Source organism: Ranitomeya imitator, chromosome 7 (assembly GCF_032444005.1).
Source record: "Ranitomeya imitator isolate aRanImi1 chromosome 7, aRanImi1.pri, whole genome shotgun sequence".
Lineage (NCBI taxonomy): Eukaryota > Metazoa > Chordata > Amphibia > Anura > Dendrobatidae > Ranitomeya > Ranitomeya imitator.
Genome location: NC_091288.1, coordinates 108,552,528 through 108,566,826, shown reverse-complemented (window position 1 = coordinate 108,566,826; position 14,299 = coordinate 108,552,528). Strand labels below are relative to the sequence as shown.

General features: G+C 44.4%; 1 protein-coding gene across 2 annotated transcripts in view; it reads left to right on the top strand.

The window, feature by feature from the left end:
• LOC138644859 (gamma-crystallin 2-like) overlaps positions 1-12,991 on the top strand; it is a 166,296-nt gene extending 153,305 nt beyond the window's left edge. For both annotated transcript variants that reach the window (XM_069733746.1, XM_069733744.1), the window contains exon 6: positions 12,753-12,991. In XM_069733746.1, coding sequence (XP_069589847.1) covers positions 12,753-12,815 — 63 coding nt within the window. In that variant the 3' untranslated portion in view covers positions 12,816-12,991. The remainder of the gene's footprint in view (positions 1-12,752) is intronic.
• The last annotated feature ends 1,308 nt before the right edge of the window (positions 12,992-14,299 follow it).

Genomic DNA, 14,299 nt, shown 5'->3' with positions numbered 1-14,299 from the left:
GTCAGTATAGTGACCACCTACTCCAGTGAAAGTTCTCATGTTGTTCCAAGGTCACCGGATCATAACAGGCCACACGTCGCGTCCGTCGTGCAATGGATCCATTGTGCTTTGGTGGACCGTCGGCACAAAAAAATGTTCAAGCAAACGCTTTTCTGTCCGTCGCGTCCGCCATTTTCTACCGCGTATGCGCAGCTGAAACTCCGCTCCCTCCTCCCCGGACTTCAGAATGGGCAGCGGATGCATTGAAAAAGTGCATCCGCTGCCAACGTCATGCACAAATTTCACAACGTGCGTCGGTACGTCGGCCCGACGCATAGCGACGGACCCGTACTGACGCAAGTTTGAAAGAGGCCTTAATGAGCGTTTAGTTTAAAAAAAATGGAAATAACAACGTGGGCTCCTGCACAATTTTCTGCTCCAGAAAGGGAAAGCCAACGGCTGGGGGCCAATATTTGTAGCTTGCTATGAATATCAGCCCGCAGCTGTCTGCGCAGCCTTTACTGGCTATTAAAATAGGGGGACCCCCAGAAAAATGACATGGGGTCACCCTATATTTTATAGCCAGAAAGGCTACACAGACACCTGCGGGCTGATATTCATAGCCTAGAGAAGGGCTATGGATATTGCTCCCCCCCCCCGGCTACAAATACCAGTCCACAGTCCCCCAGAAATGGTGCATCTGTAGGATGTATCCGGCACTTAGCCCCTCTCTTCCCACTCCTGTGTAGCGGTGGGATATGGGGTAATAAGGGGTTAATGTCACCTTGCTATTGTAAGGTGACGTTAAGCCGGGTTAGTAATGGAGAGGCGTCAATAAAACGCCTATCCACAATTGATCCCAGTTTAGTGAAAGAGTTAAAAAAAAATAAAGACACAGTCAGAAAAAAGTATTTTAATATTCTTCATTTAACCATACTTACCATACTTCAGCGCCTGCAAAAAACGTAAAATAATAAACCGTATACTACCTGTCCGCCGTAGTCCAATTGATAACGAGTGTCCCACGATGATCTACCCTATAAAACAGTGACATCGGGTGATGTCACTGCCCTATAGGACCTTCAGTGACACTGACTATAGTTCAGAGTCTCACTTTACGGCAATTGCGGCGTGGGAAATTTCTCACACAGCAATGCCAAAAGTAAGACTAGTGACTATTTTTTTACAGCAGCGGAGTAATACAGTGCGGAAGGATACCTTCCTCCCTTCATTGTATATTCCTTGAGCCCCTAGAGAGAGGTCGCATCAGCTGATGCTGCTGTTCTCCATGGGAGATCGTCGTGGGACACTCGTGGATTTCTGCGGATCAGGGAGTATGTTGTTTGTTATTTTAACATTTTTTACAGATGACACTGGCTTCGGAGAACAAAGTGACAAGTGATGGTGAGCATGTACTCTATGTTATAAGTATTGTATGTCTGTATGTATGTATTGTATGTAATGTATGAATGTACTGTATGTAGTATGTATGTAGAATGCATGTAGTATGTATGTATATTGTATGTATGTAGTATGTATGTTGTATGCATGTATGTTGCTGTATGTAGTATGTAGTATGTATGTATGTAGTATGTCGTATGTATGTAGTATGTATGTATTATGTATGTAGTATGTATGTATGTAGTATGTATGTAGTATGCATGTATGCTGTATGTATGTAGTATGTTGTATGTATGTAGTATGTATGTAGTATGTATGTAGTATGTGTGTAGTATGTTTGTATGTATGTAGTATGTATGCTGTATATATGTTTTCTGTATGTTGTGTGTATGGGGTATGTTGTATGTATGCTGTATGTATGTAGTATGTATGTAATATGTTGTATGTATGTTGTATGTATGTGTATAGTATGTTGTATGTATGTTGTACATATGTATGTAGTATGTATGTAGTATGTTGTATGTATGCTGTATGCATGTATGTTGTATGCATGTATGTACAGTTAGGGCCAGAAATATTTGGACAGTGACACAAGTTTTGTTATTTTAGCTGTTTACAAAAACATGTTCAGAAATACAATTATATATATAATATGGGCTGAAAGTGCACACTCCCAGCTGCAATATGATAGTTTCCACATCCAAATCGGAGAAAGGGTTTAGGAATCATAGCTCTGTAATGCATAGCGTCCTCTTTTTCAAGGGACCAAAAGTAATTGGACAATGGACTCTAAGGGCTGCAATTAACTCTGAAGGCGTCTCCCTCGTTAACCTGTAATCAATGAAGTAGTTAAAAGGTCAGGGGTGGATTCCAGGTGTGTGGTTTTGCATTTGGAAGCTGTTGCTGTGAGCAGACAACATGCGGTCAAAGGAACTCTCAATTGAGGTGAAGCAGAACATCCTGAGGCTGAAAAAAAAGAAAAAATCCATCAGAGAGATAGCAGACATGCTTGGAGTAGCAAAATCAACAGTTGGGTACATTGTGAGAAAAAAGGAATTGACTGGTGAGCTTGGGAACTCAAAAAGGCCTGGGCGTCCACGGATGACAACAGTGGTGGATGATCGCCGCATACTTAATTTGGTGAAGAAGAACCCGTTCACAACATCAACTGAAGTCCAGAACACTCTCAGTGAAGTAGGTGTATCTGTCTCTAAGTCAACAGTAAAGAGAAGACTCCATGACAGTAAATACAAAGGGTTCACATCTAGATGCAAACCATTCATCAATACCAAAAATAGACAGGCCAGAGGTAAATTTGCAGAAAAACACCTCAAGAAGCCAGCTCAGTTCTGGAAAAGTATTCTATGGACAGATGAGACAAAGATCAACCTGTACCAGAATGATGGGAAGAAAAAAGTTTGGAGAAGAAAGGGAACGGCACATGATCCAAGGCACACCACATCCTCTGTAAAACATGGTGGAGGCAACGTGATGGCATGGGCATGCATGGCTTTCAATGGCACTGGGTCACTTGTGTTTATTGATGACATAAGAGCAGACAAGAGTAGCCGGATGAATTCTGAAGTGTACCGGGATATACTTTCAGCCCAGATTCAGCCAAATGCTGCAAAGTTGATTGGACGGCGCTTCATAGTACAGATGGACAATGACCCCAAGCATACAGCCAAAGCTACCCAGGAGTTCATGAGTGCCAAAAAGTGGAACATTCTGCAATGGCCAAGTCAATCTCCAGATCTAAACCCAATTGAGCATGCATTTCACTTGCTCAAATCCAGACTTAAGACGGAAAGACCCACAAACAAGCAAGACCTGAAGGCTGCGGCTGTAAAGGCCTGGCAAAGCATTAAGAAGGAGGAAACCCAGCGTTTGGTGATGTCCATGGGTTCCAGACTTAAGGCAGTGATTGCCTCCAAAGGATTTGCAACAAAATATTGAAAATAAAAATATTTTGTTTGGGTTATGTTTATTTGTCCAATTACTTTTGACCTCCTAAAATGTGGAGTGTTTGTAAAGAAATGTGTACAATTCCTACATTTTCTATCAGATATTTTTGTTCAACCCTTCAAATTAAACGTTACAATCTGCACTTGAATTCTGTTGTAGAGGTTTCATTTCAAATCCAATGTGGTGGCATGCAGAGCCCAACTCGCGAAAATTGTGTCACTGTCCAAATATTTCTGGCCCTAACTGTATGTAGTATATAGTATGTTGCATGTATGTTGTATGTATGTGTTATGTTGTATGCATGTTGTATGTATGTAGTATGTATGTAGTATGTTGTATGTAGGTATGTAGTATGTATGTAGTATGTTGTATGTATGTTGCATGTATGTAGTATGTATGTTGTATGTATGTAGTATGTATGTAGTATGTATGTAGTATGTATGTAGTATTTTGTATGTAGTATGTTGTATGCATGTAGTATGTATGTAGTATGTATGTAGTATTTTGTATGTAGCATGTCTGTTTGTGTGTTTTTTTTACATTCAACACATTAGCCGGATGATGGGACTACTACTGTCCCATCATTGGCAAATGTGTCAATCACTGCCATTGTAGCAGGCATAGCCCAATGGGACTTGTAGTCCCATCGGACGATGCCTGCACACAAACATAAAGACCACCGAGAGGTCCGCACAGACCCCCAAGAGGCCCGTACAGACCCCCGGCAGGCAGCACAGACCCCCGGCAGGCTGCACACACCCCTGAGAGGCTCGTACAGACCCCTGGCAGGCCGCACAGACCCCCGGCAGGCCGCACAAACCCTCAAGAGGCCCGCACATACCCCCGCCAGGCCCACACTGCTTGCAAAGACCCCCAAGAGGCCCGTACAGACCCCCGGGAGGCCCGCACAGACCTCCACGGCCCCACACAGACACGCAGTCTCTGTCCAAGCACCGCCCACACTCTTCCCCCCTCTGGAACTGGATGTGCAAGGAAAGAAAGGGTTTATTTTCATTCCAATATTTGTGTCCCATTGATTTGCATTGGTTTCCGGTATCAGTATCGGCGATATCCGATATTTTTTTGATATCGGCCAATCCAATCCGCTCCCGATATTTCTGGATATCGGAAGGTATCACTCAACGAGTCAACACTACTTGTTACACAATTTACTGATCAGATTAATTATTTTTATGTAATGATAGATCGGGCGATTCTGATTGCGATGATATCAAATATGTGTATTTTTTATTTTTTCAATTGTTTTATTTTGAATGGCATTAATGGGGGCATGATTTAAACTTTTATGTTTTTTTTATATTTTTAAGACCTTTTTTTTCTTTACACTTGCTTCAATAGTCTCCATGGGAGACTAGAAGCTGCGATCATCAGATCGCTTGTGCTACATCGAGCAGGGCTGCAACCCTGCTCTGTGTAGCAGAAATGTTCACTTGCTATGAGCGACGACCACTGGGCAGTGCTCATTGCTATCCAGCTATGACCACCACAGGGGTCTGCTGCAGACCCCAGGTTGTCATGCCAACCCTTCAGTGACCCACAGTCATGTGGCACGGGTGCCGGGGGGGCAGGATTAATGACGCGCTTTCAGCACGATCATGTCAAGTGCTACTTTCTGAGATAGACAGCGGCAAGAGGTTAACAGCCTCGGATGAATCGTGATTCCATCCTCAGCTGTTTGGGGCACATGTCAGCTGTTGAAATCAGCTGATATGTGCTGGAAAAGATTTGGGCTCATCTCCGGAACCCACATCAAAGCGTGAAACCTCACAAGCACCGTACGTGTACAGTGCATGTTGAGAAGGAGTTAAACCATGTTATGGACTGACCTGGGTTGGAGTAGTGGTATTTCAACCACTAGGGGCATCACTGGCAGGTAGCATAGTCAGGATTAGCCAATTGGTCTCTACACATGAGCAGAAATGTAGTTAGAGTATCATCAGAAAGGAGCAGCAATGTAGGTAAAGGATCAGCAGGTAGCATAGTCAGGAATAGCCAGGGGTCAGTACACAGGAAGAAGAAGTATAACCTTGGAATGAAGGAGCAGATGAAAATTAGCCTAGGAAGTCGGGGTGGAGACATTCAGAAACAACACTGGTACTAGTATCTGGGTAAATAAGGAACTGTCCAGCAAGCTGAATAGCTCAGTGGAAAGAGATGGTGCATAAGAGATGCAGGGTTTGAGACCTGACAGAGTACTTTCAGAGTGGCTGAAGCAATTTGTGTGAATCATTTCAAACTTTTTTTTTTAAACCTGCCCATGCACCAGCAGAACAGAGTACAAGTCTGACACGTTGTGAACGACTGGAGAGGATGGTGCTGGAGTATCTCTAGCTCAATGTCAATGCCATGATGGGGAATTCGAACACTTTTGCATATTGGTCTTCAAAAATTGAAGAGTGGTCTGAGTTCACCTGTTATGCCTTGGTGTTTTTTTCATGCCCGGTAGCCAGCGTTCTCTCAGAACGTGTCTTCAGCACTGCTGGTGGTGTCTAGACTAATAAGTGCATTGAGCTGTCCCCTAAATGTATAAACCATCAAACTTTCATCAAAATGATCAAGCCATGGATCTCCAATGACATTTGCATCCCAGCGACTGATCATACTAGACAATGGTGCAGTTTTTAGTGTGCTGCATAGATCTCACCTTATTGAAGTACGTCACACTTTTGTTGTAGCTTCTGTGCCAGCTATTGCTACTGCTGCTCATTTTACTAAAAAAAAAATTAAATGTGGAGACTCCAAGTTGTGTTTCCATCTGGTGGCTTGCCTGTAGAGGAAGTGGAGTTAGAGCCCCATTATGCTATTTCTACTCTGGGGTAAATTGATGACATGTTTTTGGTGTCTGCCCCTAATACTTGGAAATGTTTGGACTCCAACTTGAGTCTCCTTCATCTGTGTTGCCTGTATTTGGCAGGGCTTTCAGAGCATCATGCCTACACCTGTCACTCCTCCACCTGTTACTGATCAATGTTTAAGCTAGAAATGCTGATCTAAGCCCTGTCCTAGGTCCTTCCCCATACATATATGCGGCAAAATTATATTCTTTGTACTCTGGGTCAGTTGGAGAGTTATGGCCAACATCGCAAACCCGATTTCTCAAGCGATGCTCTAGGTGTGCTGAACGCTTATGGAGGAAAACACGCACACCAGAAGACTTCATACACTTCAAATTTATGTTAAGGACCTATAACTCTGCCCTTCACCTCGCCAAACAGACCTACTTCACCACCCTGATCTCCTCACTAACCAACAACCCCAAGAAACTTTTTGACACCTTTCACTCCCTCCTCTGGCCGAAAGCACAAGCCCCTATCACAGATATTTGTGCTGATGACCTGGCCTCCCACTTTATAGAGAAAATAGACAATATCCGTCAGGAAATCCGCTCCCAGACACTAAGTGCAGTGACTCCCACCCCTCCATGCATCTCCCCTGGCTCACTCTCCACATTCGATCCCATCTCAGAAGAAGAAGTCTCCAAGCTCCTCCTCTTCTTGTCCGACTACATGCACCACCGACCCCATTCATTCACACCTCCTCCAGTCAATTCAATTCAATTCAATTCAAATGAGCTTTATTGGCAGGACTAAGTACATGTTAGCATTGCCAAAGCATATGGTAAAAATACGGGGGTGGGGGAGGGGGCATATAGAGGTCCAGGGAATATCAAATTCCCTTTATAGGATAGGGGATGTTTCCAGGGTGGGGTATAGGAGTCCATGACATATCAGGCTCTTTAGTCGGGGGATAGGGATTTGTCCAGTGTTGGGGTACAGGAGTCCATGACATATCAGGCTCCTCTTAGTCTGTGGCAGGCACTGACATATTCCGCTGCTACGGCCACTGCACTTTCCTCTTCCCCCAGTATTATCGGCAGTTTCTCTTCCTCCTCCTTGGAGGTGAAGTCTGGGAGGAGATCAGACAGTCTCTTGAAGTGAGTGTCCCTCACTGCGGAGTATTTGGGGCACCTCAGCAGGAAGTGAGCCTCATCCTCCATGGCCTCCTGGGGGCACTGCTGGCAGAGTCTGCTCTCTCGGGGCTTGTAGTTCTGTCGGTGCCGCCCGGATTCGATGAGTAGGCTGTGGGCGCTCAGTCTGTACCGGCTCAGGATCTGTCGATCTTTGGGGTTTTCTAGTTTCTCTAGATATGGGGCCGGTTTGTACTCCCTCTGTAGATTCCGGTATATTGTCAGTTTCTGGGATTTGTTTATGTCGTTCCTCCAGATGCTGAGATATTCCTCTTTGACTTTGTGTACCATTTTCTGGATTTCACCTTTTGTCAGGCCATGGAGGTTGATGGCTTGGTCAGACTGGCTTTGGGTACTTTTTCTTGGGAGGCTTCCTGAGACTTCCTGGTGTAGAAGGCTTTGTGATGGTAGGAGCTGGGACTGCTACTTTGTAGATGAGCCTTGAATGAAAGTGCCTTCTTCTTTATTGCGATGTGTAGTGGGAATCTGCCCAGCTCTTCTCGGCAGGCGCTATTTGATGTGCTCCGATGGACTTGGAGAAGATGCTTGCAGAACTCTAGGTGGAATATTTCTGTCGGCCCAGCGTCCCACTTTGACCAGTTTGGGTATGAGACTGGGCCCCAGACCTCACTACCGTATAGAAGAATTGGGGCAATGATGGAGTCAAAATTTTTTAGCCATACGGTTACTGGTGCCTTGAGGTGGTACAGACGCCTTCTGATGGCATAGAAGGCTTTGGATGCCTTGTCTTTTAGTGACTCTATGGCTTGCTTGAAGCTCCCTGACTGGCTGAGTTCTAGGCCCAGGTAGGTGTACCTGTTGGTTTCAGTAAGTGGACAGTGGTCTATCATATAGGTAGGATTGCCAGTGGGTTTCTGCTTTCTTTTCTGGAACACCATGATATTAGTTTTTTTCTCGTTGATTGGCAGTGCCCATGTGCTGCTGAAGGTCTCTAGGATTTTCAGATGATCTTGGAGGCCTTTCTCAGTTGGTGATAACAGCACGAGGTCATCTGCATACAGCAGAAATTTCACCTGGGTGTCATGGAGGGTGAGTCCTGGTGCTGAGGAGGACTCTAGGGCCACTGCCAGCTCATTGATGTAGATGTTAAAGAGCGTTGGACTGAGGCTGCAGCCCTGTCTCACTCCTCGACTTTGTTGGAAATAGGCCGTCCTCCTTCCGTTGACCTTCACACTGCAACTGTTCTCTGTGTAGGAGCTTCGAATGACATCATATGTTTTGCCTCCTATTCCGCTCCCCAGCAATTTTAGGAATAGTCCTGGGTGCCACACTGAGTCGAAGGCCTTCTTGAAGTCCACAAAACAAGCGTATATCTTCCCGTTCTTTGTATTGTGGACGTGGCTCTTGATGAGGCTGTGCAGAGTGTAGATGTGGTCAGTGGTGCGGTGGTTCGGCATGAACCCTGCTTGGCTCTTGCTGAGAACGTTGTGCTTGGTGAGGAAGGTGAGGATCCTCTTGTTCAGGATGCAGTTGAAGAGTTTACCCAGGTTGCTGCTGACACATATCCCTCGTTAGTTTGCTGGGTCGTACTTGTCCCCATTTTTGTGTATAGGGGTTATGAGGCCTTGGTTCCAGTTTTTGGGGAAGCAGCCGGCCTGCAGTACAATATTAAATAGTTTTGTTATCGCAGCCTGGATGTCTGGAGGGCTGTATTTCAGCATTTCTGGGAGGATCCCATCTGGACCACTGGCGTTTTTACCTTTTATCTGTGTGATCCATTCTGTTATTTCTGTCAGTGTGATTGGTGTATCCAGAGGATTTTGGAAATCTTTGAACTTTTTCTCCATATCTTTCAGTTTTTTCACAAGCTCTTTTTGTGCCAGGTTCAGGTCTTCACTTGGGATGTCATTGCAGAGGTCCTTGAAGTACTGGAGCCAGATGTTGCCGCTCTGGATGTGGAGGCTGTTGCTTTTCTGGTGGGATCCAAGGTGATTCCATAGTTCCCAAAATTTGTTGTCTTCAAGGGCATCTTGGAGTTGGAGGAGTTTGGTAGAGATGTTGTTTTGCTTTTTCTTTCTGAGGGTGGCTTTGTAATTTCGTTGTACGGTGTGGTAGGCTTCTCTCAGAGTGGGGTTATTGGGGTCTCTGTGTTTTTTATTTGAGGCCATTCTTAGGGCCTTCCATATGGTCTTGCATTCTTTGTCAAACCAGTTGTTGGGATTTTGTTTACTCGGTCTCTTGTTGATGCTTCTTTTCAGGTCAGACATTTCTGCCATGGCATATAGAATGTTGTTAAGGTCTCTTACCGCTAGGTGTACTCCTTCTGGGTTGAGTTTATACACGTTATTATGGAAACATTGGAGCTTCTCCTTGATCTCTGGTCTGTTGATGGCATCTTTGTATTTTGAGGCCGACATCTTGGACCATTTGAAGGATGGTGGCAGGCTAAAGAGGCCAGTCTTTTGCGGGGTTTGTGAGGGTGATTTCTTTGTGGATTTGATGTATAGGAGCAGTTGGTTATGGTCTGACAGATGTGTTTGTGGGGTGACTATAAGGGCGCCAATATTTGTAGGGTCCATATCTGTGATGGCATAGTCTATCACACTGCTGCCCACATGGGAGTTTAGGGTATGTCTTCCCAGAGAGTCTCCCTTGGTGCGGCCATTGAGGATACGAAGTCCAAGGCTTCGGCATAGGTTCAACAGCGTTCTGCCGCTTTTATTAACTGTGCAATCATAGCTGTTCCTGTCGGTGTGTACTGGATTGTCACAGTCGGTATCTGCTCCAAGTATATAGATGTTTCCATCAGTGGTCAGGTAGTCTCTCTCTCCAGTTGTCACAACTCACCTAACTACAATTTTTAATATCTCCCTCTCCTTTGGCATTTTCCCCTCCTCCTTCAAACACTCTATCATTACTCCATTACTAAAGTAACCCACCCTCGACCCATCCTGCACAAACAACTACAGACCGGTCACCAATCTCCTTCATCTCTAAACTCTTGGAGCCCCTGATCTACTCCCGCCTAACCCGTTACCTCTCCACTCACTCCCTCCTAGACCCTTCACAGTCCGGTTTCCACCCCCTACATTCGGCAGAAACTGCACTCAGCAAAGTGACAAATGACCTTCTGACAGCAAAATGTAATGGTGACCACTCTCTGCTCATTCTTCTCAACCTTTCGGCAGCTTTCCACACTGTTGACCACCCTCTCCTACTCTCTAGGCTCCAGTCACTAGGCATTAAGAACACTGCTCTCTCCTGGTTCTCTTCCTATCTTTCTGACCACTCCTTCAGTGTTCTGTTCTCTGGCTCCACTTCATCTCCTCTTCCTCTCACTGTCGGGGTACCTCAAGGCTCAGTCCTTGGCCCCTTCTCTTCTCCCTCTACACAGCCCTAATTGGACAGACCATCAGCATATTTGTCTTTCAGTACCATCTTTATGCTGATGACACACAACTACACACGTCAGCCCCTGACCTTACCCCCGCTGTACTACAGAACGCCAGTGACTCTCTGTCTGCAGTCTCCAACATCATATTCACTCTCTATCTGAAACTCAACATCTCCAAAACTGAACAACTTCTGCTCCCGCCATCTACTAACATCCCTAAATCTGACATTTCCCTGTCCATAGGTGGCACCATAATAACGCCCCGGCAGCAGGCGCGCTGTCTTGGTGTTATGTTTGACTCCGATCTCTCCATCACCTCCCATATACAATCACTTGCCCGCTCGTGCTGCTTACACCTAAAGAATATCTCTAGAATCCACCCTTTTCTCACCATGGAAACAACAAAAACCTTCAATGTCGCCCTGATCCACTCCCGCATGGGCTACTGCAATGCTCTATTAATTGGCCACCCCCTTACTCGATTTTCCCCTCTCCAGTCTATCCTTAAGGCAGCAGCTAGGGATGTCCATCTAGCTAATCTTTACTCGGATGTGGCCGCTGTTCGCCAGTCATTACACTGGCTGCCCATTCATTGCAGGATACAATTCAAAGTACTTGCTCACACCTACAAAGCTCTTGACAGTGCGGCACCCCCTTACTTCTCCTCCCTCATTTCTGTCTGTCGGCCTAACCGACCACTGCGCTCTGCAAATGACTTTCGACTAACCTCTGCACTAATCCGTACCTCCCACTCCCGACTCCAAGACTTCTCCCGTGCTGTGCCAATCCTCTGGAATGCTCTACCCCAAGATATTAGGACCATCCACAATTTGCATAGTGTTAGGTGTTCGCTCAACACACATTTGTTCAGAGTGGCCTACCACGTTCACTAATCAAAGTCATTTTATGTTTGTGTGTGTGTAGCCCATTCACTATCTCCATCTATCCCCCACCCCCTGAAGATGGCTGGACCATCATTGTAAATACACACCTGTGCTTTGTATCTCCCCACCTCATTGTAGATTGTAAGCTCTCACGAGCAGGGTCATCTTATTTCACTTTAATTATTGTATTGTTAACGTTGTTACTTATGACTGTTGTGTTTGAAACTGTAAAGCGCTGCGGAATTTGTTGGCGCTGTATAAATAAAGATTATTATTATGGCTATCCATTTTTCCGCTAAACCTTGATTTCCCTCTGATTCACGATGTTAACCATTCTACTTCACACCTCATTGAAGGTGACCCTTAGATTTTGCTTGCCTTTCATCCCATATTTTATTTTATTTTCGTCAGGAATATGGTCATGTTGACATATTTATCTCTGAGCAATATATCTGGCTGTGTGCCTAGATCTGAAAATTTGACTGCTTATTTTCATATTGTACAAACAAAGGATATTGATAAACTTTAAACTAGGTATTTGCTATTGAGTGAAATATGATATATACATATAAATATTTTGTTGGATTGTTTAAGCAAGAGATAATGTATCCAGACAGTGTATAATTTCATTCAGACTGGAATCTTTTCTTATATTGTATTCATTTGTTTTGACATGCAGAGTTTGAAAAAGACCCAGGGTATAGGGTTGAAACGTCACATTTTTTGGATTACTTTATGAAAATAAGTTAATTTTCTTTAACCCCTTAAGCCCCGAGGGTGGTTTGCACGTTAATGACCGGGCCAATTTTTACAATTCTGACCACTGTCCCTTTATGAGGTTATAACTCTGGAACGTTTCAACAGATCCCAGTGATTCTGACATTGTTTTCTCGGGACATATTGTACTTCATGATAGTGGTAAAAATTCTTTGATAGTACCTGCATTTGTTTGTGAAAAAAACGGAAATTTGGCGAAAATTATGAAAATTTCGCAATTTTCCAATTTTAATGCAATTAAATCACAGAGATATATCACACAAAATACTTAATAAGTAACATTTCCCACATGTTTACTTTACATCAGCACAATTTTGGAACCAAATTTTTTTTTGTTAGGGAGTTATAAGGGTTAAAAGTTGACCAGCAATTTCTGATTTTTACAACACCATTTATTTTTTAGGGACCACATCTCACAGAGCTCGGAAACGAAGGAGCGCCATTTGACTTTTCAATGCAAAATTGACTGGAATCGAGATGGGACACCATGTTGCGTTTGGAGAGCCCCTGATGTGCCTAAACATTGAAACCCCCCACAAGTGACACCATTTTGGAAAGTAGACCCCCTAAGGAACTTATCTAGAGGTGTGGTGAGCACTTTGACCCACCAAGTGCTTCACAGAAGTTTATAATGCAGAACCGTAAAAATAAAAAATCATATTTTTTCACAAAAATTATATTTTTGCCCCCAATTTTTTTTTTCCCAAGGGTAAGAGAAGAAATTGGACCCCAAAAGTTGTTGTACAATTTGTCCTGAGTACGCTGATACCCCATATGTGGGGGTAAACCACTGTTTGGGCGAATGGGAGAGCTCAGAAGGGAAGGAGCGCCGTTTGACTTTTCAATGCAAAATTGACAGGAATTGAGATGGGACACCATGTTGCGTTTGGAGAGCCATTGATGTGCCTAAACATTGAAACCCCCCACAAGTGACACCATTTTGGAAAGTAGAGCCCCTAAGGAATTTATCTAGATGTGTTTTGAGCGCTTTGATCCACCAAGGGCTTCACAGAAGTTTATAATGCAGAGCAGTAAAAATAAAACAAAAATTTTTTCCCACAAAAGTTATTTTTTAGCCCCCAGTTTTGTATTTTCCCGAGGGTAAGAAGAGAAATTCGACCCCAAAAGTTGTTGTCCAATTTGTCCTGAGTGCGCTGATACCCCACATGTGGGGGGGAACCACTGTTTGGCCGCATGGGAGGGCCTTAGATGGAATGGTCTGCAGGTGTCACATTGCGTTTGCAGAGCCCCTAATGTACCTAAACAGTAGAAACCCCCAACAAGTGACACCATTTTGGAAAGTAGACCCCCTAAGGAACTCATCTAGATGTGTTGTGAGAGCTTTGAACCCTCAAGTGTTTCACTACAGTTTGTAACGCAGAGCCGTGAAAAAAAAAAAAAATTTCCCCCAAAACTTATTTTTTAGCCCCCAGTTTTGTATTTTCCTGAGGATAAGAGGAGAAATTCGACCCCAAAAGTTGTTGTCCAATTTGTCCTGAGTGCGCTGATACCCCATATGTGGGGGGGGGAACCACTGTTTGGCCGCATGGGAGGGCTCGGAAGGGAAGGAGCGCCATTTGGAATGCAGACTTAGATGGAATTGTCTGCAGGTGACACATTGCATTTGCAGAGCCCCTAATGTACCTAAACAGTAGAAACCCCCCACAAGTGACACCATATTGGAAACTAGACCCCCCAGGGAACTCATCTAGATGTATTGTGAGAACTTTGAACCCCCAAGTGTTTCACTACAGTTTATAACGCAGAGCCATAAAAATAAAAAATCTTTTTTTTCCCACAAAAATTATTTTTTAGCCCCCAGTTTTGTATTTTCCCAAGGGTAACAGGAGAAATTGGACCCCAAAAGTTGTTGTCTTATTTGTCCTGAGTACGCTGATACCCCATATGTTGGGGTAAACCCCTGTTTGGGCACACGGGAGAGCTCGGAAG